Genomic DNA, 27,220 nt, shown 5'->3' with positions numbered 1-27,220 from the left:
CAGGTAACTCAGTTCACAATTGGCAAGATGGACCATTAAGAGCCTAGTCTAGGGTCTGGATTACATTATGGCATTTATGAAGTCTACCAAGTGGTGCCTTTTGTTGCCTTTTAGCCATGTCAGTTCTGAGTAATTTTTTTTTAATGCATGCTGCCTTAGGTGGTAGCATATAGATGGCATGTGACTGGTCTGGGGTCCCTGCTGTGGGCTGAGCGGCTCAGCCCACTGCTGCTCAGGGGTTCCCTCCTGCTCCTGCCAGCCGGGATCCCAGCTGCCAGACCTGTTCAGCCCGCTGCAAGTCTGGGGTTCCAGTCCTGCCCATACAGTGGGTACCTACCTTCTCCCTGGTTCTGGCCCATTCTCTTCCTCTCTCTGCACTGAGCTGAGGGCAGGAGTGCACTGAGCACAGGGCTGGGGGTGAAGGGTCTGGCCAGGAGCTAAAATGAGGGAGGGGGCTCAGGGTTGGGGCAGGAGGTTTTGGTGTGGGGGCACTTATCTGGGCACCTCCCATTTGGTGTGAGGGGTGAAGGTGGGAATGTGACTCCTGTTTGGTGCTCAGGGTGCGGGTGGGGATGTGGAGGGTGCAGGAGTCAGGGCAGAGGGCTGGAGGCATGTGAGGGGATGCAGGTGTCAGGGTAGGGGGGCTGGGTATGTGTGGGGGTGCCAGTCAGGGCTGGGGTCATGGTATGGCAGCGTGTGTGTGTCAACAGATGGCTGGGTGGTACAGGGCTCGGGGCAGGGGCATGCAGGAGGTGTGGGGGTGCAGGACTCGGGGCAGAGGGCTGGGTGACTGCCTCCAGAACCTCCACCGCTCCTTGTCCCAACTACCCCCTCCTGGGACCCCACCCCCTATCTAAGCCTCCCTGCCCCTTGTCCCCTGATTGCCCCCCCTAGGACCCTACCCTCTACCTGTCCCCTGACTGCCCCAACCTTTGTCCAAACCCCCTGGACTCCCATGCCTATCTAACCCCACCCCGCCCCACCCGCTGACAGGATCCCCAGAACTCTGGACCCATGCAACCCCCCCCCCGCTCTCTGCCCTCCCCAACCCCTCTCCACACCCCTGCCTCCTGACAGACCCCCCCAGCTCCTTGTCCCCTGACCCCTATCCACCCCCCAAACAGACCCCGGGACTCTCATGTCCCATCCAACCCCTGCCTTCTCCCTGACTGCCCCCTCCAGAGACCCCAGCCCCTAACCACTCCGCTCCCCATGATTCCCCCCATCCAACCCACCCTGCTCTCCGTCTCTTGACTTCCCTGGCCCCCTTACCATGAGGCTCCCCACTCATCTGGAGCTGTGCCACCACTGCGTGCACAGCCCAGCCCCGCCCCGTCCCTCGGAGCGATGTGTGCACAACAGCAGGGCTCTGGATGAGCAGGGATTGTCTTTACCTCTTCACAGAGCCAAATGCTACCTGGCGGGAGCGCACAACCCCAGAGCGCTGCACGTGTGGTGGCAGGGCTCTGGGGGAAGGCAGGGGAAGGGCCGGCAGCTTGCTGTGCTCAGCCGGCGCTCCAGCCCGGGACCGCAGACGCGGTGGCTTGCCGCGTCTGCAGGATTTTTAATGGCATGTGGAGTCCCAGCAGGCAGCCATGTGCCATTAAAAATTGGCTCGCGTGCCATAGGTTGCCAACCCCCTACTCTAGAAAATACTTTGAAAGCTGTCTAGCATACCTAAAGAAACAGCTTTCCACTCAACCTTGGATAATGGAAGATTACTTCCACAGTTCTTCCTATGGGTGGGTTGGGGACATGAGGATTACATTCCTAAATGTAATCCTCAGAGAAGTGGTTTAGACTCTCTTGGGCAGCTAAAGCAAGATAAAATGTATGGAAGGGCATTCAAATGAGAACCTTTGGGAAAAGTTCTGGCTTAAACAACTTTATGTTGTGCTTGAAGTGATAGACTGATGGTCAGGGTCAGTACAAGGCTCTTCAGCATTAAGAAGGTTTGTCAAAGTGTTTTGATTTTCCTGGGGATTTTAACTGTCTTGATCAGTATGGCAGGGGGCAGAAGGTGAAACAAACTTCCAAAAACTGTTTCTAGAGTTGGATGCAGAATAACTTGACTTTATAGGTCAACTAAACAATGATTTATAAAATGGGAAAGCTGAGTTGGACAGTCCCAAGCAACCTAATAGCAGAGTGAGCATCAGTTAATCTGACCATGAAACTATTGAAATAATGGGACACCAGCACATGGAACAGGGGAGAACACGCCTCTGACTTTCAAATAAAAAGTGATACGGTGGGGGGTGGGGAGAAAGCTGACTTTGAAAAAGTAAGTGAAGTCTTCAGGAGTCTTTATCCTATATCTGAAACAATACTCACGAGTGATTGAGAAGCTATATAAATGACCTCACTGAAGTTGAATCAGGGAGGAGGGTGACATGCTAAAGAAAAGTAAGTCAGGAGGGACTTACACTCTAGAAGAGGGCAAGTGGGGTAAATAACTTTTTTGGGTTTTTTTCTCTACTTTTAATTGAATAGTCTCTCAACAAGATTCTTGATGAGACTAAAATGAAAACTGGCCTGCTAAAATACCTAGGAAGTAGACTATCCTGGGTAAGTAAAGGGACAGATCTAGCAGTAGTTCACTGCTGTCTCTACTGTAAAGGGGATGCTGGTCAGAAGAGGCTGTTCCTTATTGCTCGGTAGTAAGTATATAAAGAGTAGATATGCAATGGACAGAATACCAGATAAGGGCCTCTCGGCCTCTTTTGAGAAGAGTAGACCTATTTAAGTTCTAAAACCTCAATTGGATTCCTAAGCACTGTAAAATATTAATGACTTGATGTATAAGTGAACAGTAATTTCACAGGCTACAAAGCAAATATCAAGAGGATGGAGAGAAGGGGGTTATAGGGGACATGAAGTTCAGTGCTGGTTTACTACTACAGTGAACATTATAGAAGTAAGAAATGAAGTCCAAGCAAAACAGGTTCTTCCCCTCTTTAAAGCTGACACCTGGCTTGGCCTAAACTCTTCTGGTATGGCTCAATATGGAGGCTTGAGGTAAAATGCCGAAGAGAATATACACTATTACTTCCAAATAAGCGTATGTGTCTTGGAGATTCTCTGTGTGAAACTATTTGTACATAATCTGTATGATGGCTAAACTATAAATGAAGGAAGTGCTTAACTGGATATTTATATAGAATGACAAATGATTCCTTCCCTCCCACTCCTTATACACTAGGGGAGCACAACCCCAAGTCAGAGCATGTGACTAGGAGCAGAACTCCTGAGTCCGAATCCCTGCCTTGTGTTCACTTGTGGCCTTGGGCATGTTATGTAACTTCACTGTTCATTAAAGGGTGGTAATACTTTACACTCCATGTACTTCAAACACCGCTCCTTACAATAACCCTTTGAAGTATTATGTGAATTGGAAATATAAAATTCAGATAGCTAATGCTATAAATCTCTACTACAGATAGCAAAGTGACCTTGGCATATTACACTGGGGGCTTATTGTAAATGGCAGTCTTGTACTTGGCAAAGTATACTGACTGCATACACAGTTAGAACTCTTATCAAAACTTAGATTTCAGGATTCTGAACAATAACTTAAGCATAAAATTTATGTATTCATTAAAGTATCTACTTTCACAGCTCTTAACTTCCAAAACACCATAGTGAAGAGGCTTCCAGTGCTTAAACACAGCATGAACACCTTTTTGAATGAATGACTCACAATGCACATGTTAGCTTGTTACCTGGACATATTTAGATATTATGCTTTCATGTACAGCATGGGATGTGGGAGGGTCCTCCCTTGAATTGCCACTAGTACCATTTTTGTCTCAGTGACTTCCCAGATGTCTTCACACCTGTTTGCTTTCTGCTTTACATTTTCAGTCTTTTTGAAGCAAACATGGGTCTGTCAGGACTAGCCCAGAATTACAGCAGTGCATTTCAGCATTGCATTAGTAACAATTTAATAATAGGGAGTACAGAAGTGATCCCTGAGGCATCTTTAGAGATCTCAGCTAAGACGACTGGACCATCAACAACAAATGTAATATGTTATCAATTACATACCTAATGTATGACTTAGTGAGCGTCTCATTTCAGTTGTAGCCAGCTCTGATCAACCTGATAAAAACATTTAGTAGCATGTACATGACACCAACAGTATGACCTGTTCTTTGCCTTGGTGACCTTTTAGTCTTACCTTTATTCCAATCCATTCCAGCAGTGCTTTTAATGTCAGTTGTCATGTCCCTGGTGTTCTGGCTCTAGGGCAGTTTTTATTCACTTCTTGTACAATCAGAATGGGGTGTTAGTGTCACTCTCAGTCAGTCAGAAAGGGAATCATTGCTAATCTCTTAAAAGCTTCAACTAAACTAATATAATATTCAAAAACTCCATCATAAGTGAAGCTACTAGTTGAGACAGTGAGGCTTGCAGTTTGCTACACGTAGAAGCATTGGCTCTGTGTCTGAGTTTGACTATTTACGTTTTCATGAAAATTAGAATTTGCTTAAGGCTACCTCTCCCAAAAAAAGGCCTCTGTTTTTTTTTTTTTTTTTTTTTTTAAATTTCAAACAACCCAGAAGGAATCAAATTCTAAACTAACCCCAAAGGGCTAAAATCTACAGGAGATGTTTAAAGTTTATAGTAATCAGTCATTAGATTGAGAACCATAAAAAGAATATTAAATATAGTATCGAAATGGCTCCTTTCCGCCATGACTGATAAACATTATTTCTAGGTGGTGCTTTCTGCTCTGCTTGGACAACTGCTGAAATTGGAATTTCTTTAACCAAGCCAACACTAGTTCTTGGCTCCCAGTCTCTAGGTTCAACTTTCTAAGTAGAAGATAAGTTGTCTATCTAGAGATGACAGAAGATCTTAAGTTATGTACTTTACTTGAGTGATAGGAGAGTAAGTAGCATGGCGATGAATTAGTATGTAAGTCGAGTAACTGACCAGAATGACTGCAGTTACTGCTTTTCTGGATTTGATTCTTTCCCCAGTGGAGGTTTTTATGGATCTTCTTAAACTAAACCAGAGCTGGTCATAACTGAATTTCAGTGACACAAGCAGTTGTCACCTGTGTTTAGCAACTTAACTTCAGAGCCTGGCTAATACTTGCCTAAAAATTAATAGGGGTGGAGGAAGGGGAGGGGGCACAGCAGGAGTGAGCAGCTATTCCTTTCTTCAGACTTAGGGTATGTCTACACTACCTGGTGGGCAGTGATTGATTCAGCAGGGGTTGATTTATCGCATCTAGACTAGATGCAATAAATCCAATACACACACACACCGCACAGTCTCCTGTCGACTCCTGTACTCCTCCGCTGCGAGAGGTGCAGGCAGAGTCAACAGGGAAGGGCAGCAGTCAACTCACCGCAATGAAGGCACGGCAGTGCATAGGTCTTAGTACGTCTACTTCAGCTATGTTGTTCGTGTAGCTGAAGTTGCATAACTTAAATCGGTTCCCTCATGCAGTGTAGACCAGGCCTTAGACTAGGATTTTCCTGAAGCACACAGGTCTTGCCTCAGACACAGTCCATTGATTGACAGTGATTCAGTCTTGCCCAGATACAGTGCAGTTCCAAGTGCATTATTCAGGCTAGGTTGAAATAGAAGTGCTGAGACTTCTAATTCCCTTAGATTCATCAGTGATGGGGCGAGGGGGGCGGGGGCGGAAATTTAAGTGATCTCTAACTCCAGTTGAAACTTCCCTTTGGCTTAATCCTGTTCTTGTACTACCTTATATCTTTACCGTTCTAAAGTTCCACTTTGAATATTCAGTAATTTGTATTATCTCCTTCGCTTGTTGAGAAAAGTCTCTCCAATTCATCTTCTGTTGCTCTTCTCAGCACCTTCATATTTGTCATTCTGGTAACAAGGAGCCTAGTACCAAAGATAGTCTTTTCCTGGAATACTCTAAAGCTACATGACGGCTCTCTGCTAGTAGGAACTTTACTCGTCATACTAATGTTACTTCCTTGATATGGACCAGTCCCCAAAATCTAGTCAAGGATGGACCTTCTGTACACAAGAGTATTGCACTATTAGCTCTGTTATCAAGCTGCTAGTAGAAGGTCTCCATTAACTAGGCTGTATCCTGCTTTAATGCCTATAGCTTACAGGTGAGACTGCATCATCTTAACTAGCATTTTATCCCAGTTTCTAAATCCTGAACTAAGATCATGCAACTTGACACCTAGTGTAGCTGCTTCTGTTCTTTTGTTGGAGTTGCTCTGTTTTGGATTTTGATAGGTATAGAATACTGTATAAATAAGAGAATGAGACAAGGTAGGTGGAGGTATCTTTTATTGGGCCAACTTCTGTTGGTGGAATTACAAGCTTTTGAGCTAAACAGAGCTCTTCAGGTCTAGAGAAGGAAGTAGTGTGTGTGTCTGAGTATTGTATTGGAGAATGTCAGACATGGTACACTGACAATTACCTATTGCACAATCATAGTCCAATTAAAAATACTGAGCTATTACTACCAAACATCTGGTGACTTGGTTCATATTATTAAATAGAACTTTTCATAAAATGTCTCAGAAAATCCCAGCATCTCAATCTTTCTATCTCAAATTGGGATGGAAAAAATCAAAATAGCAAAAACAGTGAAACAAATTTAGACTACTCACATTTTAAAAAATCCTTTTTGAAGTGGGGTTTGGTCAGCCTTTTCCCATTGGAAAGACTAACAAAACCACACATTCTACTGGGGATGCTCTTCAACCTGTTATATCCAGTGTTCTGTTTGTTTAGTTTTGTGCTTGCATTCAGATTCTTTGAGTAAGGAGAAATGCCTCACTTCCAGAGAAGCTTATACAAGCCATCAACTTATTAAACAAGTACTTGTCAAAGCATAAACAACTTTCTTTTTGTTTAGCTCCAAAACCTGGGAATTAACCCAGCGAACATTGGATTCAGCACCCTAACAATGGAATCTGATAAATTCATCTGCATCAGAGAGAAAGTAGGGGAACAAGCACAGGTTGTGATAATTGATATGAGTGATCCAACTACACCCATCAGACGTCCAATTTCTGCAGAAAGTGCAATCATGAATCCTGCTTCTAAAGTCATTGCTCTGAAAGGTGAGTTGATGCTGTTTTCAGTAATATCTAACATGCAACCAAACATATATATGGCAACATTCAGCCAAAAGGCAGCTCTGAGTCTGTAGTGAAACTTATTTTTACACAGGACTTGAGTTTCTCATACATTTCTTGACTGTATGGTTGTGGTTATAGTATCCACTCTTTGTACACAAGCTTAGCTCAACCTCTTAAATCCAAAACAGAGTGGTAGTAAGCCAAACCCCTGTAGGAATGCATGACTGCATTCCATCCTGAAATTGGGAGGGCATTGGAAATGGAGAGTCCATAAACTTTAGACTCTCCTATTTAAACAAATTTGCTGAAAAGGTCTTTGAAAAGACTTAAGTGCCAAGATCAGCATGCTGAGTGAACTTCTCAGAACATGTATAGAGAACACATCAGACTACTGTTGCAGGGTAATAAATGTGAGAATGAAGGCCACTGTACAGCTTCTTAAAATGTAATCTAAGTCTAAATAGAAGATACTTAAAATGTGTCTAGAAAGATGTTAATGTTAAAGTCACATAAGGACAGCCAGTAGCTTATTGTAAGCTGAAATATTTGTCTAAATAGACATTTTATGCTTAAAAGTTGAAAAGTCACAAGACTTAAAGTGGAAATTGTCTCTGGTGCTAAAACTTTTGAATGCAGCATATATAATAAACACTTGGAAAAGGGTTTTTTGTGATAACTTTTAAGCTAGTTAAGTTGCTTTTGGCTTTCTGGGTACCATTTCATGAGCTACTTGAGCACCATGGAATAAAGGCTTCCCAGCATTTCAGAAAAACAGAATAACTTGCAAGCTAGTTGGTGTTTAATCTTGAAAGAAATGCTTCACTCTTACTGACTGTGTACTTTTCTTCCTGCATTCTTGTCTTAAACAGATGGTGAGTTAACTTGTCCTGACGTTTCATGTTTTAGTGGTACAAAATGGTCTAATCTCATAAAAAGTACTGAAATATTTACAAATAGCCATTTGCTATCCTTTTTTACTTTACAGTTAATTGGGAATTTGAATCCTGAACTTAGTAACTATATCAGGAAGAAAACCTTCTCCCTTTATTGATGTGCCATTGACCATTTGGTTGCTTTGACTATTGACTGTACCAAGTAAAGACAATATTTATATAATTATAGTACAGTTGATAGGCAAAACTGAGTTGCAATACTTTTATGAGAGACCTTTGCTAGCATGATGTCTTGTGTGCCAGTCATTTCTGCCTAAATGTGCTATTAGTCTGAAAAGTCATGGTGATATTATCTAGGGGTCCAAGAAATTTGTCTAAAATCCAGTTTAGAAAACGTAGAACCTATTCTAGTTTTCAATCAGCCTAGACTTGAGGTCAAGGCTTTTTTAGTAAATAGTCAATGTTTTGATTCCAACTCAAATTGTATTTCATCTGTTGCATGCATTTCCTTCAGACTGCTATGAACAACCTCTATGTATGAGAGGTGGGCAGAGGTGCTGAACAATACACTTAATCTCTTAATTGATATTCCCTTGAGGTTCAGTACCACAGTGTTTGGCATCCGCTCTCCTTAATCATCTTGGACCCCCTGTAAAGCAACCTATTGGCAAGGAAAGTGCATCCTGTGTACTAGTAAAACTTCATCTAGCACTTAAATGGAAAACTGTTAGCCTGCCCTGATCTGAAACTAACCTACTAACTAGAAAATGGGTTTAGTGTCGTCCAGCTTCTAACAATCTAGCTTTATTTTTACCAACGTTAGATTTAGTCAAAGCAATATTGTCCTGCTACTGCAGTGTGAATGAGCTAATGTAGTCTTCCCAGAGATGTCATTAGACAATGTGTGGTGTCAGTGTACTAAATAAAAATGTTTGTCAAGGTCCCACAAACCTGTGGGGTGACACAGCAGATGCAGTATCTCCAGAATGGATGTGGGTAAAAGAGGGGAGACAAGGGGTGTTTAAAGACCAGGGAGACTGTCACTTGCTTAGCTGTCCTTGGACAATGGTATATAAATTATGGAATTACAACAATGTGACTTTCTTTCATAAAAATCCAGTTTCCCAAAAATGTTGACTAGATCAGACTCTCTAGCATTTAATACTTGGCTGCCTGGCTAAAGGGTGGAGCAAGCCAAACTTTCCCTGCTGATGGATTGTGAAGACGGCAGTGTAAGCTGTTACATACTGTGCCTTTTTTTATAAAAGTATGCACCATGACTGAGAGTTGCTCACTAATGCTCAAATTGTGAGCAACAGAATGTACAATCTCAATCTCCAATGGGAAATATATTTCTAAAATTAACTACTATTACGGGGTGTGGTATACATGCATAAAAATTGCATTTCTGGATTGCATGTAGCATTCCCCTAGTGTTCCAAGTATGACACTGTTTTTGTCCTTGTACCCATGTATTTATTTCTCTTGCTATGTTCTGTACCACAAAAGCACAAAACAAGTGGGGAATGCAGTGTTTTCAGATCACATTTCCATACATTAATCATGGGAATGTAAAAATGCAATTTCGTGCTCTAGTCTTAAAGAAATTTTATATTTTTCCACCTCTAATAGGAAAAGTTGTCTGTAAGTAGACTAAGGAAATTCAGACTTGCACTGAAAGTGCAACTGAATTCCAGTGTGGGCTTGTTTTTTAAATTGTTTAATGTTTTTAAAACTTGAGTTTGGGCCTAATCCTTTTGAGGATACTATCCGTTGCAAGTCTTAGAAAAGTAAGCTAATGGGATATTGAGGTAGAAGATCAAAAATCTTGTGATGACGCTTGCCTCTACCCTAACTCCTTATAGCAGAATATTAACCATTCCAATAAATGTTACTTGGCTAATAGATGAAAACTATAATACCATACTATAACCTGCCCCTTAATGCAGTGCTGGACATAAGAGAAGGCTCTCCTAAAGAACTTTACCTGGTGATTAGGGTCTGTGAAAGAAAACTATATACTGTAGGTCTGAGTTTTATTTTAAGAAATAACATGCTTGTCACTGCTCATCTTGTCTATCAGAGCCAGGGATCAATTAGCTGAGTAGTCTGCACTTCTAAAACAAGTACTGTTTCAAATGTTAGAGCACAGTAATTAGAATTGCTTCTAGAAGTAGACATTAAATATACGCTTAGGCATAGCTGATCCAGATCCTCCGTTCTGAAATAGTGATGCCAGGATGACTTGAGCTGGAAACTTAAAAGCCCAGACAACAGTCTGGGTGTCCTTCCTTTATACACACGATACATCAAGACTCTGATCAAAATTAGCTTGCCTTAATCCTGCTAATATCTTCAGTTGAGGCTATAGCAATTCATAAATCTCTGTAGCCCTCCTAAATGTAAAACTAAAATTTCCAGAGGGGGCTGGTGAGAGTAGGATGCTTTCATAATCACTTAGCAGCTTCTGCCAGGGGAGGTCTCTAACATACATATACAGAAGATAATGTAGCAGTGTCCTGCTTCCTGAAGTCTCTAATCATATGGCTTCTGATATCTTCAGTGGTATAGTTACTTAAGCTAACTCCACCTTAGTGTCATGTGTAGGGCTTTCAGTATGTAGCTATGCAGAAGACTTTGAAACAAATCTTCAAGCTTTGTAGTGTAAAGTTAGGGCAAGTCTCTCTGGGTAATGCCTTGTTTGACAACATTCTTTCAAATTCCTTCCCTTCTAGATGGTTGGGGTGCCTTGTCAATTATAAGCTGCCATTTGTTTTTTTTTCTGGAATCTTCTGTGATCTGCTACATTAAAGGGAAGTCCACTTTACCCTTTTTGGGAAAAATAACTCAACCAGTTATTTAAACTATAACTGCTAGTTTCTGGATAGTCCTACCTGGTATTCTGTTCCCAAGAGACCCACACTCATGCAATAGTCATATCTTTAGACAATGCCGTCTTGGCTCCAGGATGCAGTTGACTCTTTCCCAACCCACATATAAAAGGAAAATCTCTACTTAAATTACTATTTAATTGCTGCCTACTAGCTAATATCATAGTTAAATATTACTCACCCTTTTATTGGAATGGGATTCAGCTTGCAGCTCCATAATCATATTTAACCACTGCAAGTCAGGCTAGGCCATTAGGAATTAAAACAATGTGAAATTAATTCTCATTTGGCTATCCTTGGATGAAAGGAATGAAGTTAAAACTAAGCTTACAGGGCTTCTGCATGGAAGGTAGCAAGGCATTTTCATAAAAATCAAAGCCCCTCACCATCTATTCAGCGTGGTAGGTCTATCCCTGGAAATGTTGTCCCCTAAACTGGTAATAGTTTTTTCTTTTGTTCTTGCTTGAAGGAAGCTAAAATATTTGCACTCTAAACTGCTAATTGCAGCCCATCCAACTATTGTGCTCTCTAAGGCCTGGTCTACGCTGTGGGGAATCGATCTAAGTTACTCAACTTCAGCTACGTGAATAACATAGTTGATGTCAATGTACTTAAATCTACTTACCACAGTGTCTTCACTGCGGTAGGTCGACTGCTGATGCTCCCCTGTTGACTCCACCTATGCTTTTTTTCACTCCAGTGGAGTACTGGAGGCGAGGGGAGAGTGCTCGGTGGTCAGTTTATCGCATCTTCACTAGACGTGGTAAATTGATCCCTGGAGTGATCAGTTGCTTCAGAGGTAAATGTAGACATGCCCTTATAAACAACAGATACTTTTGCAGAGGCAGCTCTGCTCCATAAACAAGGGAAGGTGTAAGTGACTACAGAACCTGTAACTTTTCCTCTTAAGTGGGAATATGGACAGACACTAGTGTAGTATATAAATTGGAGGAACTGGGTATATTTAATTAGGCCATTTAAATGGCATGTGGAGAGCCTGTCTAGCTTGTCTTAAAGTAAGATTCCTTTGAAGCAGATGTTAGGTTCTGACACTACTGTAAACTTTGAACTTTCCAAATGTCAGCTAACAAATACCAAAATAAGCAGAGGCATGCTGATTGGAATGCTGTACATACTTTCACTAGAGATTATGAAGTATGACCTATCTTTGATCTGTAATTTTACTATTGAACCACTTATCAAGATAGTCAGTTTGATATCCCAGTGCTACTTGCTCACTGATGATTATACTACACTCAAAAGGAAATATGCACACACAAAGGGGTGTAAGTTAATATCTGTGTAGCTGTAGGCACTTGACTATAGTTTAATCTTGATGAGGCAGTTACTTGTGACTTGGAGTAAAGTGTTATCTGATCAGCCCAGTCTTACCTCATAAGTCAGGACTTGTCTGTCTCCATTGACTCCCTTCTCTAGGACCAAATAAAGAGGAAACTTTTATATTTAATGCATGTTAAATAGTGAAAAACATGTTGTCAAAGTGTTAAATCTGTGTGGTACAGCATCTGTTTTTACAAGGTCATTGAATTGTCCTAAACTGTAGATGAAGTCATTCTGTTAAGTTGCTGTAGTTCTGTCCTATCTTTGTTCTACTCATCTTTTATTGGAATGTTTAAACTGGAAAACTAGCTTATTGCAGCTAAACATTCTAAGCATGCCTCCCAATACATGCAAATTATAGGGCTGAGTATAATTTAATGTCCAGAGGTCTGTGATTCTTTTTGTATCTCCCACGCCAGCGGGGAAGACACTTCAGATCTTTAACATTGAGATGAAAAGTAAAATGAAAGCCCATACTATGGCAGAGGAAGTGATCTTCTGGAAGTGGATATCGGTAAACACAGTTGCCTTGGTGACAGAGACAGCAGTCTTTCATTGGAGCATGGAGGGAGAATCTCAGCCTCAAAAGATGTTTGACAGGCATGCTAGTCTTGCAGGCTGCCAAATCATCAACTACAGGACAGATGAACACCAAAAATGGTTACTCCTAATAGGAATTTCAGCCCAGGTAAGGGACTCTTCAGAATAGTATACAGGAAAAGTGTATTCATAATGCAGGTATAAATCTGAGGACAGTGCAGGAAAATAGGACAAAGCACTTGTTGGAACAAGCACTTGTTTTCATTTCATACTAACTGTAGTTCCTTCTGTTTAACAAAACTTAACCCTTATTTCAAGAGTGTTCTGCAGTAGTTGGGGGAATCTTTTCTATAAGAATGTTCTCTAGCCTTTCCTTTCAGAAGGATGTACAGCATAGTAAAAATTGATTTTTTTGCTTCTCTGTTCTGAAAGTTAGTGGTTCAGTTCCTATGCTCTTGATGCATATGCAACTCTTAAGTACTTGGAGAAGTCAGCTTAAACTTTTTTTTCTCCCTCTTCCCCTCCCACTCCCCTCTGCCCATATCATTAGCAAAATCGTGTGGTTGGTGCAATGCAATTGTACTCAGTTGATAGGAAGGTTTCCCAACCTATAGAGGGTCATGCAGCAGCCTTTGCAGAATTCAAAATTGAAGGAAACTCCAAGCCTTCCACGCTCTTCTGTTTCGCTGTAAGGAGCCCTGCAGGAGGCAAGGTAAAATCTATAAACCATACTGACCACTTTCAAGCTAATGTAAATTATCAGTAACCTTAAATCTTTCAGTTAACACTAGAAGCTTTACAAATTAAGATCAGTTGTTAAACTTCTAATTGTGTTAATTTAATGCAGTTTACTTGAGTAGGGTTGCACTGATGAAATCAAAGAGTTGACCCCTTCATTTTTGAGGAATGGTGGCTTTAAAAAAGTGGGTGCTGTTTTGTTCAGTCAAGGCTTTGTTTTACTGTGAAGTAATCTTCTGCCTTTTCTAAGGAACGTCATAAAATTAATGTAAATAAATATTGAAGGCAGTGAAATACCTGAGTCTAAAGGTGCCTTGACTCTCAATCTGAATAAAGCTCTATTACATCTTGTAGCATGGTTCTCACTGAACAAGCTCACTCTGCCTCTTGTAGGCCTTAAATTGATGGCAATTATAATAATATAGCAGCCTTGTGGAAAAGTTAAAGCCTAACCGAGTCTGAAGTATTGACTCTGAAGAAGTTAGATTCTTGTACCTTAAATTTTAAAAGTTGATGGAGGTCTGATCTAAAAGATCACAAAATACAGTAGATGTGCCACACTTGCTAAGCTGTCCTGTAGTGTGGAGAATAACTACTTGGTTTTAATGGGTTGAATAATATTTCAATAGCTTCTTACAAGATGGAACATCCCTGGAAAGACAAATTGTTTGGACTAAAATCTTGACAATCTGTACATTGGCAAACCTTTTTGCTCTTATATTGAACTGTTCAAGATTGAGTACAACTGGAAACTGCCTAATCCAAGAGATGGCAGCGATCGTGTTCTAGAACAAGGCTAGTGCACTTAAAGTGTCTGGGCAGTGATTTATGACCAATGATTTGGAAAGTAAGAGTTTGTTTTTATCAAAAGCAGAGGTTCTCTCCCTCTTTAAAAGCTTTTATTAAAACAACTCTAAAGTTCTAGAATCATGAATATTGGCTGAATCTTCATGGGTAAGTTGCATAAAAGGTATTGAAACAGTTAATTGCCTGGGCTGTAGCCTTTTTGGGAAGCATTGGTTGGATAGGGGATCAACTTGTTTCTTAGCAGGATTTTGCTTACAAACTTTTTGTCTTGGTGACATGCAATTCCTTCTCAGCTGCATATAATAGAAGTAGGTCAACCTGCTACTGGAAACCAGCCCTTTGTAAAGAAAGCTGTTGATGTGTTTTTCCCTCCGGAGGCTCAGACAGACTTCCCTGTGGCAATGCAGGTAAGGTATACAAGAGTGCACACTAAACCCATGTCAAGCTGCTCATGAACTGGCCAACGTAGGCATGTATAATAGCATTTCACATACTCTATGTGGTGGAGGATATGTGGATATAATATGGATATGGCACATCTCTGAATAGAATCCTAGAATAAGTGACCTCTGTTCTTATTCCTGATCCAAGAAGGTGCAGTCACTTCAGGCCATGTTTTCAGTGGTGATAGCCACTCTTTTATGTAGACTTGCACATAGAGACAGCTGACTAAAAAATGCCAACACTCTGAATTTCCCATGGGAGAGGGAAAAAAGTTTGGGGCATTTGAAAGCCAGAACAGTCTCCTGAAAACAAGAGAATTTTTGGACCAAAATGAGAACTGACTTTGACCAAACACTCTTTATCAAGATTTTTTTGGCTGAAATTTCAAAGTCTATGTGGAAAATCTAATTCTCCATTTTATGAACTGAGTCCTTTAGGAATCATAAACCTCACTTAACTGAGTTAAATAGTATCAGTCAGAGCCTTTCTTGTAAAGAGTGACTCTACCATTGCTTTGTAGATGCTGCTGTCAAATCAGCCATGTATTTTATTCTTCCATAACACAGCCAATGCTGGAAGCATAGCTCACTCTAAAGGCAGAGATATCCAAAGTGCAGCACAGGGAAGACCACCCTACATAGGTCATACTTCTCAAATTTAGTACTCCAAAACTGCTTCCAACCCACTTCTGTTAAAATTGAACTAGCAATAAAAAGCATCTCACTGGATACAAAAACTTAAGTTGCTGTTACACATGAGCATTCTATTTCAGAAATTCTCCTACCTGTCCAAATACAAACATACTATTAAAGTCTGCTGAAATGAGCTGTAGTTTTCTGACTTAGGGATAGAGCTGGGAATAAGAACTGCAGAAGCTTAATTCTGGCTCTGACAGACTTTCTCCTTGGTCAAGCCATGTCTCCCAATCTTGATTTGAGAACTTGCATAAGGGGAGTCAGTCATCTTGTAACTGATCAGATTTGCAAAGTATAGTGGAAAACTACTGTGTTCAGAGGCAAAAGTGCTAAAATAACATCTTTGGCTGTCCATAGATGTGAAATTGCTAGCTAGTATAGTAGTCTAATTTTAGCAGAAGATACCTGTTTAATTTCAGGTGACGAGCAATTTTGGCTCTATGATCTTAGGTAACAGTAGACAGCTGCCTCCTAACTTAATAGTATCAGTGGATTAAAAAAATTTCACAAGCAGTTGTATACTGGTGACTTTACTTCCAGTTGAGGCTTCTGTCGTAAAGCCATCTCTCAACACCACTGCTTAACATGTTTCAGTTGAATTTATGTCTAAAAGTGAGACTTGCATAATTTTATAACTACATTGACATTTTTAGGTTAGTTGATGGACTTCTCTAGCTATTCAAATCTGGCTGGCTTTCCTAGAAAAGAACAATGGGAGTGTAGCACTAGTTTTCACATTAACAGCTTCAGTTAATGCATATATTATAGCTTAGCCATGCATGAGATATGTTAACTTAAGCTCTGGAGACCAATATCTTCTACCTGCCACTAGTATGGAATTGCAGCTCTGTAAGTGACCAACAGGATTGTTACACTCCTTCCTTGCAACCTAAGAGCTTACAGCTGCATCCTCACCTTTTTGCCAACTAAACAGTGTAGTGAGAATATTCTGCTGCTACACAGCGCTGCCTTAAGTGTCTAGTAGCCTGTATTTTGACAGCTCACTTAAACTATATTGAAATATTCCTAATTGTCTGTCTTTCCCTTTTGGCAGATTGGAACTAAGCATGGTGTTATCTACCTGATCACAAAGTATGGGTACATTCACATGTATGACTTGGAATCTGGAGTGTGTATTTACATGAACCGTATTAGTGCTGACACAATCTTTGTAACTGCTCCTCATGAACCTTCCTCTGGCATTATTGGTGTGAATAAAAAAGGACAGGTAAATTGAGTTCATCTGTTCTTGAGCCTCTAACTGAGCATAGGAATACCCTAGTGACTTCTGTGCAGGACAACTAAAGGCATAGTCAGTACCATGATCTAATCGAGAGTACCATACTACTTTAGATAACAATATGCCAAAGATTTACACTGCCACAACTATACAGGGGAAAGTGTGCAGTAATGTGTTGTAGTGTAAGGAGGAACACGCAGGAGGACATTCTGTTCGCACAATTCCTTACTGACCTTGGGTAAACTGCTCTCCTAGTTTTGAGCAAAAGTGTTTTACAAGGCAACTACAGTGCATATGGCAGGCAGCTCAAGGTTGTCATGGTTTGTTCATTGTTGGTTAGTGAATGCAATGACTGTCTTCCCTGTATCCAGCCACTTATTTCTTGTAGTGGTGTGACAATAACTTCTCAGGTCTTCCTGTCCTTTTAGTCTGATGGGAAATGGCAAGGAAACTTGCTGTGACTTCAGTTGACTGTATTTAGACCATGTGTAATGCATGTAGAAAATCGTTATCACAATCCAAGACACTTAGCTGCCGACTAGCATGTACTTGGAATGGAAAAGTTACTCTTTAATATGCAAAAGGTGTGCCACTGAATAGCTGCTTAGAGAACATGCATCTCCAGATTTAAGATGTAAAATTTCTTTTAATTGGATCTTACTGGAAATCTAGCACCTGAAATGGTTTTAACACTTATTTGCCACTATAATGTTGCTGATTATTGGATATATTAAGATATGCCAGCAATTAATACCTCAAAGTGAGCCATTAGGCACTCAGCAAACTTCAGATTAGCATTACATACTGCAATGTGTAATACTAGAGGCCTCAGCCCAGTTGTGATAGGCACTGTACAAACAACAGATGGCCCTTTCCTCAAAGAGCTTATAGCCTTAAAAGGCATACAAAACTTTAGACTAGTAGGGAGAAACAATGTGATGTGATTGCCCTCATAGGTTTCACTGGCTAGACAGTGGGTAGACTGACAAGCTGAGGTCTAAGACCCAAAACAGCAATAGAAGAACTATAGCTTCACCTGCTTTATTGATGAGCTTCTTGGACTCTTAATTCCTTTGCTCTATTTCTTTGAGTGCTGTTTTCAGCAGGATGCTGCTGTTAAGGCTTTATCCCTTTTTCAGGTGCTTTCGGTTTGTGTTGAAGAAGATAACATTGTGAACTATGCTACAAACGTTCTCCAGAATCCAGACCTGGGTCTGCGTATGGCTATCCGCAGTAACCTGGCTGGGGCAGAGGAACTGTTTGCCAGAAAGTTCAATACACTCTTTGCACAAGGAAGCTATGCAGAAGCTGCTAAAGTGGCAGCATCTGCACCAAAGGTGAGTGCTTTCAAAGATGAAGACTAAGGATTAAAGGTGTTGCTTATTCTAACACTCTAAATACACAACTAACTCTGCTACTTGGCAGTTACTGCACTTTCAGTCAAATGTGTCTTTATCTTAACCAGATTATCATCTTTGAGTTAAACTTGATGTACAAAGAATAAACTGGTAAAGATAAGTTTCTGGGTTGAAGAATCTAGCTTGTTATGGACCCTGCAAAAGAGGAATAGCGTTTCACTAACAGCTGCATTCTAGGGTGGGCATAGTATACAGAGAAGGGCATAATTAAAAGCTGCTCTTGTTCGATCAAAGAACTGATTGTGAATTAAAAATACCCAAGACATCAGCATATTTTGAGTTGGCTACTACATGAATAGTTCAGGTACAGAAAAAGGCAAGGATTATTCAAATGGATGTAACTAAAACCCTTTTTTGAAAATCTTGGGTCTCTTCCCCTTCCCGGTATCTTTCAGGGAATCCTACGTACCAGTGATACTATCAGGAAGTTCCAGAGTGTACCAGCCCAGCCTGGGCAGGCCTCTCCCTTGCTGCAGTACTTTGGTATCTTGCTTGATCAAGGACAACTTAACAAATTTGAGTCTTTAGAACTCTGCCGTCCTGTCCTGCAACAAGGACGCAAGCAGCTCCTGGAGAAATGGTTGAAGGAAGATAAGGTAGGCAGATGTTTTGGTTAAACTTAATGCTGTAGTATGAATTGTGCCGGTAGATTGCTACATGTTTATGTACTTAGTGGAGATGAACCAACTATCTCTTCTCTTCTGCCTGATCATCAAATGCTACTTCTGCTTTCAGCTGGAGTGCTCTGAGGAGCTAGGAGACCTGGTGAAGACAGCCGATCCAACCCTTGCACTCAGTGTTTACCTTCGTGCTAATGTGCCAAACAAAGTCATTCAGTGCTTTGCAGAAACTGGTCAATTCCAGAAAATAGTGCTCTATGCCAAAAAGGTAAATGTTTTTGTTAAAGGTGTAAGATGGTGTAATACCTCTCTACTGCTAGACTCCTAGTACACATCTGTGTGCAGTACTCTAACCTGTACATACTCTGGGTATCTTCCATGAGATAAGACAAGGCCTTAAACATTCCAGAGTCTGTAAAACTGATGATCAGTTGAGTGCTGGCTTGCTCAATTTTTCATGTCATGACACTCATTTCTAAGTGAACCATGATGCAGTTTTGTCCTGTAGCAGAACTAAGCCTCAGCTTAGCCCATAAAGAATCTGAACTCACAAAACTCTCAATTTTGGAACACTGGAGAACGTGGTCTTAGACCAGCCATATAATGGAGACTGAACTTGAAAGATAATATCTGCAGTTTCATTTGTGTGATCACAAATACAGTAACTTGCTTGTCCTTTGTCTCCTCACCTTAAACTTTGGACAGCAGTTGGTCTAAAGCATTCCCCATAAACTAGTCTTCAAGTGTAGAAACTGAGCATGTCTCTTCCCTGGCTGGAAACATAACTGTGTAGAATAGCCCTAGATCTTAAATTATCAGTGTATGTGGACACTTTTTTTTTTAAACTCATCATTTTCACAGCTTGGGATGGGATAGTCTTTTGTGTGAGTAGGTTGCATTGTGCTGGGAATAAACATATCTGCAGCAGGTTTCACTGAACTAAACTATGAACTTGTGAGCAAAATGCTTGTAAATTCCTAAGCATTTCCAGGGAGCTTTGACTGCTAAGATTGTGTAATTGTTCTAGGTTGGCTATACACCAGACTGGATCTTCTTATTGAGAAGCGTGATGAGAGTCAGCCCAGAACAGGGACTACAGTTCTCTCAGATGTTGGTGCAGGATGAGGAGCCCCTGGCTAATATTAACCAGGTAAAAACATGCAACTGGTAAGGACATGGTTTAATGGACATGTAGTCCCAGCTAAAACTAATGGTGTGCTTTGTAAAATAAAGTCCAATCCAGTGAACTTTGCTGTATCAGTATTTGAATTACCTTGATTGGGCTGTTCTATGGCCACACAGTGTCTCAAGTAATACTTCCTGTAATCTGGCATGCTGTTGATCTGCTAACCCAACTACCAAACAATCTACAGCCAATTCTGAAGTTAGAGTTCTGCAGATCTTCTTGACTTTCACAAGGAGAACAGCACCTCCTACTTAGCAAGTTTGAAGCTTAGCAGTCTCCGTCAGCATAGCAGAGTCAGGAAGGCTGCTGCTGTTAGCCCTAATTGTGGAGGAGAACAGAGAGACTTCCATTCAGTGGGTAAAATAGTCCCCAAAGACTGATCTAGATAACTTTTTTTGAGGTTTTTATTGTAAAACAAATGGACACTTGATATTGAAATCCTTTTTCTCTAGGGAAATAGTATTCTACTTCATAAATAGATTCACGTACAAGTTATTGTCTGTCAGACTTGCTTCACTTACTGGTTACTAAATAGTTGTCTGACACATGAGCCAAAATGACCTCTGTCATCAAAATCAGACACTAAAAGTACAAGTCTGAAATCTCCCTGATATAGTGAATAAAAACATTTTAAGGTAAGTCAGTTTGAGAACACTGGTACTGTAGTAGTACGATGCTGGAAGCTTTACTATAACTTAAGGGAGTTACAAAGAGGCGCTGCATATGTTGTGAAATGGCTCCTTTGAGGATCGGCTGCAGTACTCCTGATTTTATACTGAAAATTGTATAAGAATTTGTGGGTGAATGACCGATTTGATTACTGTCAACTTCAGATCGTAGATGTATTCATGGAGAACAGTCTCATTCAGCAGTGCACTTCCTTCTTGTTGGATGCTTTGAAGAATAATCGCCCTACTGAAGGACACCTTCAGACACGTCTATTGGAAATGAATCTGATTCATGCACCACAAGTAAGATTCCTCAATCTAGTCTCCTTAAAATAGTCTCATTAACCATTTCCTTCACCCCTTCTTGAAAAAACAAGCTAACTTTTAGAATGCCAGCCATTTAAAAAATACTCTTGATGGTAGCAGTCTCCAGTTACAGGCATAGTTGAGACAAAGCATTACTGTGGAGAGTGGAAGGGTGGATGTGCAGATACCTATTGTAGGGGTGTTGGAAAGTGATATTTTAGAATAAATCTCTGTAGAAGTGCAGTGTAACTGACTAATTGTAACTCAATGTTCCCAGAAACTCTCTCCTTTTTATGTAGTTTCCTTGCATGATAAAGGTACATCTTGACTGTGGGTGGAAACTGGAAGCTTAAAGTTCAACAACAAATTGTATCCTCTTAGGTTGCAGATGCCATCCTTGGAAACCAGATGTTTACGCTCTATGATCGTGCTCACATTGCTCAGTTATGTGAAAAGGCAGGCTTGCTGCAGAGAGCATTGGAGCACTACACTGATCTCTATGATATAAAACGAGCTGTAGTTCACACTCACCTCTTAAACCCTGAGGTAAGACTAGTTTCAGCTGAATTTTACTTTGTGGGTTAAGCGACAGCAGGAGAAATTTAGTTACGTTTACCTATCCATAAACTAATTCCCTTTTCAGGGGGAAAAGCTTAAAGTAATACACTAAGCATTGCAAGCACGTGTAACAAAATTCCCTAGCCCCATGGTTCTCAGCCAGGGGTACATGTATCCCTGAAGATACAGAGGTCTTCCACAAGGTACAGCAACTCACCTAGATATTTGCCTAGTATTATAACAGACTACACAAAGCAATAGCATGTCAGTACAAATTAAAATTTCATACAGACAATGGCTTGTTTATACTGCTCTATATACTACAAACTGAAATGTAAGTATGATATTTATATTCCAATCAATTAATTTTATAATTACATGGGAAAATGAGTCAGCAATTTTTCAGTAAATGTGTTGCGACACTTCTGTATATTCTTCTTTTTTTGGTAAGCAAGTAGCTTTTAAGTGAGGTGAAACTTGGGGTGTGCCAGACGAATCAGACTCCTGAAAGGGGCACAGTAGTCTGGAAAGGTTGAGAGCCGCTGCCCTAGACCAGTTCACAAACAGAGTATTTGACTTAATGAACTCTGAGGTCATATGTAGCAGAGTCCTTAATTAACTTTTAGGAGGGTTAAATAGATAGCACTATTGTCATTCTCGAATTCTTCCAAGTACACGTTCCTTCCTGTTGCACTTCTGGGACATGTACATATGTTTCCACCTGCCAACCATGCCGAATGTAATTTACTACTTCCCCTGCTGAACTTCAGTGAGGTGTATACAACTACTAAAACCATTTTAACTTTTTGTTCTTAGTGGCTTGTAAACTTCTTTGGCTCTCTGTCAGTTGAGGACTCTGTGGAATGTCTGCGTGCTATGCTATCAGCCAACATCCGACAAAACCTACAGCTCTGTGTGCAAGTAGCTTCTAAATACCATGAGCAGCTTGGCACCCAGTCTCTCGTGGAGCTTTTTGAATCTTTTAAAAGTTATGAAGGTGAGATGCCCTTATGTTCTGAGGGAGGTACTTGCTTTCCATCTGTTTTTTGAGATGGAAGGAGAGTTGAGTGGTGTACTAGTACTCAGCCTTTCAGTTTGCACCACGCATTAGATTTACTGTAGTCTGGTGCTTGCAACTGTTTTACAGAAGACACCTACTTACTATGTGTGTCTCCAGGAGAGCATCCTATCTGGGTGGAGGAAGGCAACCATATGTGTCTGAGTGTTCCTGTTGGCAGCTTTCCTTGGAGACTATATATTGTGGGACTAAAATTCACCTGTCCTGTCTCACCACTTATCAGTGGCTTCCTTCCTTATTCATGCTAAATTATCAAAGCATATAACTTCTTATCTAGGTGATGAACTCTAAATGTTAATAGCTATAAGTAGGTAACCTCTCCTTCTTTCTAGGATTGTTTTATTTCCTGGGTTCTATTGTGAACTTCAGCCAGGATCCAGATGTCCACTTCAAATATATCCAGGCAGCTTGTAAGACGGGTCAAATTAAGGAGGTAGAAAGGATCTGCCGTGAAAGTAACTGCTATAACCCTGAACGAGTGAAGAATTTTCTCAAGGTAACTTTCCTCACTGTTGGCTAAAATAGTAATAGTAGAAAAGTAACCTTTCCTCATTAAGTCCAGGTTTTCTAGACCTACTGACTATAGTTTTGCTTGCCCCTGGACTTTCTCTGATTTGTCCACCTTTCCTAAAGTTCAGTGTCCAATTTTGGGCACTATCCTCCAGCCCAGGCTTCACCAGTGCCAAATACAGCAGGACAAATATCTCCATGTCTTACATGCCACTCTCCTGTCATTACACCAAGAATGGCATTGCATCAAGTTAACTCATATTCAATTTGTGATCCACTATAACCAACAGATCCTTTTTAGCAGAACTCGAGGCTGTTTGCATGTTGTGCTTGCCTAAGTTTCAGGGGAAACTTTTCCAACTCTGGGAGTGGGGAGGCAAGCATTCCTTCCAGTGACTCACCTTATTAATCAAATCAGACTTTTTACTGGTCATTCTACAAGGGGGGGCGGGGGCAGGTGATGTTTATGCAGCTGGGCCAAGGTGCATGTTCTTCCTTGCTTGAACTTTTTTGGCTTCCAGATTCTTAACCCTGGTTTAGTGATTCTGGGTGTCCAACTTGAGACTCCTGTTAAGGGGCCTGACTCTTAAAGTGCTGAGCATCCACTCTCAGCCAAGACCTCTAAAGGTAGATATCTAAGTGCATCCAGGATTTGCTAGTCACTACTTCAAACAAAAAAAAAACTCTTGCCCTTTTAAAGTAGAAGTGCACCTCATTTGGCTGTCTATGATATACGATGGGCTTTTTAATATTTGTATCAAAGAATCAGACTGCAGTCAATTTAGAGTCAGCATTTTTCTGAATGGTAGCCTTTTTGCTGGTCCTAAACTAGGAGAACAGTTAAGGCTCTCTGCTCACATCCTGGCATAATTTGTAAAGTGATTTTTTTTCTGTTTTTCGCTTCCTTTTCAACTCCTTTCCATTTCCCTCCTCCAAACATACAGGAGGCCAAGCTCACAGACCAGCTTCCTCTGATCATTGTTTGTGACAGATTTGACTTTGTTCATGACCTGGTTCTCTACTTATACCGCAACAACCTGCAGAAGTACATAGAGATCTATGTTCAGAAGGTAAAGTACAATCTCTTCTAAAGAATAAACTCAGAGGAAGGCTCCAGCCTGTATACTGGAAGCTTTGGTTTACCTGAGGCTCTGTAATTCAGAAGTAGTTCAGCCGCATAAGACTTAAACCTTCTTATTGGCTAATAGAGCAGAATGAAACACCAAGTTTTCAATGAAGTGTTGCTTAATTGAGCTCCCCTGCCCTCTTCTCCCCCCCCCCCCCACTTCTGTATTGCTATAGCAGTTTAGGCTTATTTATCACTCTGTATGAAACCAAGGAATGCTACTTCCCCAGCATGTAGGCTGGGGAAGTTTGTCACTAAAGTATGTTCCTGATTAGATTTTGGGGGGAGAAGGGGTCAGTCTCAAGGAACTATGACTATTCTTTTGGTGACCTTTGTAGAATATTGCTGGTTAACACTAATTTAGTGATGGATTAACTTGTACTTGCAAGTCTCACTTAAGAACACTTCGGGCAACTAATTAAAGTAGGCTTGTTTCCTACATTTCTAAACATTAAAAGAATTTTAAGTCCCTCCAGTTATGGCACAGTCCAGAAACCATTCTTATGGTGGTTTATTCCAGGTGAATCCAAGCCGTATACCAGCAGTAATTGGAGGGCTTCTTGATGTGGATTGTTCTGAAGATGTTATTAAGAACTTGATCATGGTGGTTAGAGGCCAGTTCTCAACTGATGAGCTGGTGGCTGAAGTGGAAAAAAGAAATAGGTAAGAATAGAATATAAAGGTACTTAGTATAAACAGTCATTCCATTTTGCTCCAGTAAAAGGCTTCCCCCTTGGTGTACAGGAGTTGCATCCGTTGCTCTAAGTCAACCCCATTTTGAAAGATCGAAGTAAAAATCATGAAAGGAATTAATATGGTGCTTGATAATGTGAGGCAGTTCTCTTGAGTAAGAAAAGGAATTCTGTATGTGGCATTTCAAAGACACATGAGTAGAGCATGTACAAAGCTGTCACACTATCGCATTCATTGATAGTTCAGACGATGTATGGCAGTCTTCAAAACTGAGTATAGCTCACTTTTTTTTTTTTGTCCCATTCATTAATATGGGAACAGGAAGATCACTCAGCCTTGCGTAATGGGAGAAAAACAGCCCTATGTCTAGACTTGAGTTTTGACTAGAACAAACGGTACCTATTATATGGAAGTATACATCAGGAGAATGTGAGGTAAAAATACACAATGACTTTGATCAGCTTAGTAGAACAGGAATGGAGAAGGGGCAAGATGTTGCAAATGTTGGAACAATGTGGTTCCTCTGTGCCACTTTCTCAAATTCAAGGAAGAAAAGAAATAAGGCTTTCTAACAGGAAAGCCTAAAAAGCCATCACAGAGCATTCTGTCAGCTGAAAGACTTGTTTTTGCTGCATTTTTTTTTTTCTGTAAGTAGTGGGACCAGGAAACTAACATCATACTGGGTGCACTAGCTATAAAAAAGTGTCCACTGGGCACAAATCCTAATCACAAGCAAGAATTTTCTAAATCATCTTCTGAAAACATCCACAAACTTTCTACAATACTAGAAGTATGAAATCCATGAAGTATCCTTTCACTATATCATTTCAACTTAAAGCCTAAATCGCTCACTTCTCTCCTAATAAGCCTTGCCATTCTTAACACTTGCAAAATTCATTTTGTTTCTATCTTACCCTACTGAAAATATCTGTGGTCTGGTTAAATCTGTTCTTAACCTAAGCACAAGTCATTAACCCAAAAGTCAGTTACTGAAGCTCTTTTCCTACTGCTTTTAATATTTTTCCTACCACCTCAAGTTTTTGCTCTCGCTTCCACTATTTTAAACTTTAGGTTTAAACTATTCTGATGTATTTGTGTTCATCTACCCTTGCTGCTTCCTGCGTTATCAGTCCTTTTTCGGACTGAGTCCTCTCCCAGTACAGCTGCTTTAATGTTACACTTTGCTTGCAGCAGTTTCCCAGTTGATGTATAGCATGTTCATATGCCCTACTCTGAACTTGTTAAATGAGTACAGTATTTTTAAAGTGAACTCTCCTCCTGAGGGACTTAATGTGCACAGATCACCTGTATACTGACACTGCTTTAATCAGTTAGATCTTACTCTGAACAAGCATTCTTGAAGCACCTATGGCTCCAGGAGCACTATCTTTATTTGAACTATGACTAGTTTTCTTCCAATCTCTCCCCTGTCCTGCCTATCGATTTTTTTTTTTTTTTTTTTTTTTTTTTTTTTTTTTTTTTTTTTTTTTTTTCCCTTTACAAGGATCAGAGAAACTCCAGAGTCTGTGTGCATGTCCCTCAACAATGAAAAGCTTAGGGGCATTTTGAATCTTAAATGGGTTATTTTGTAGATCAGTCAAGGTTAAAATGATTTGATCCAGAAAACCAATATACTGGGACCACAGCCTTTCTGGGGAAGAACCTTGACCTTGAAGTTTGCTGGCACTCCTCTCAAGTTAAGGAATAGAATTGAAAACTTTTTAATAGCACTTTTGGTCTGCAAACTTAACAAACTTCATTTTCCCCAAAAGGCTCAAGTTGCTGCTGCCATGGCTGGAATCGAGAATTCATGAAGGCTGTGAAGAACCTGCCACCCACAATGCTCTGGCTAAAATTTACATTGACAGTAACAATAATCCTGAGAGGTTTCTCCGGGAGAACCCATACTATGACAGCTGTGTTGTTGGCAAATACTGTGAAAAAAGGGACCCTCATTTGGCCTGTGTTGCTTATGAGAGAGGACAGTGTGACCTTGAACTCATCAAGGTTAGCAAAACTTGCTTTTGTATTTACAAATCTGCTGTAGTCTGTTAAGAGGTTTGAGTGGTGATGGGTTTCAAATGTCAATATTGGTGTAGACTCATGGTTAACATTGGTTTTCTTTCTAACACTGGCCAAGTCCTATGTGTCTTAACTTAAAATCCCATTGAACATAGTAAGGTTTAGCTATGTAACGTTAAATCCCACCTTAGCCATTCCATAACTTATGTTTAAGTAGCCCTAAATAAAGGCTATTACAGTAGTCTTAGGGTCCACAGTAGAAAGAAGGTACCAGGTGCAATTGAAAAAGGGTCCCTGAACACATTTAATTCTAGTATTAGTAGTCTTGGATAGATTGTCTTGGTTTCCAGAGTCC

At 40.6% G+C, this 27,220-nt stretch overlaps 1 protein-coding gene across 2 annotated transcripts in view; it reads left to right on the top strand.

The window, feature by feature from the left end:
- LOC127034765 (clathrin heavy chain 2) overlaps positions 1-27,220 on the top strand; it is a 56,410-nt gene that overhangs the window by 7,423 nt on the left and 21,767 nt on the right. For both annotated transcript variants that reach the window (XM_050923984.1, XM_050923985.1), the window contains exons 2-17: positions 6,866-7,073; positions 12,636-12,904; positions 13,307-13,468; positions 14,595-14,708; positions 16,495-16,668; positions 17,820-18,017; positions 18,494-18,694; positions 18,834-18,986; positions 19,746-19,868; positions 20,738-20,875; positions 21,260-21,424; positions 22,253-22,433; positions 22,847-23,010; positions 23,969-24,094; positions 24,671-24,813; positions 26,616-26,850. In XM_050923984.1, coding sequence (XP_050779941.1) covers positions 6,866-7,073; positions 12,636-12,904; positions 13,307-13,468; positions 14,595-14,708; positions 16,495-16,668; positions 17,820-18,017; positions 18,494-18,694; positions 18,834-18,986; positions 19,746-19,868; positions 20,738-20,875; positions 21,260-21,424; positions 22,253-22,433; positions 22,847-23,010; positions 23,969-24,094; positions 24,671-24,813; positions 26,616-26,850 — 2,754 coding nt within the window. The remainder of the gene's footprint in view (positions 1-6,865; positions 7,074-12,635; positions 12,905-13,306; positions 13,469-14,594; positions 14,709-16,494; positions 16,669-17,819; positions 18,018-18,493; positions 18,695-18,833; positions 18,987-19,745; positions 19,869-20,737; positions 20,876-21,259; positions 21,425-22,252; positions 22,434-22,846; positions 23,011-23,968; positions 24,095-24,670; positions 24,814-26,615; positions 26,851-27,220) is intronic.

The sequence above is a fragment of the Gopherus flavomarginatus genome, chromosome 15 (genome assembly GCF_025201925.1).
Source record: "Gopherus flavomarginatus isolate rGopFla2 chromosome 15, rGopFla2.mat.asm, whole genome shotgun sequence".
In the NCBI taxonomy this organism is placed as follows: Eukaryota; Metazoa; Chordata; order Testudines; family Testudinidae; genus Gopherus; species Gopherus flavomarginatus.
This window is presented reverse-complemented; position numbering and strand designations above follow the sequence as displayed.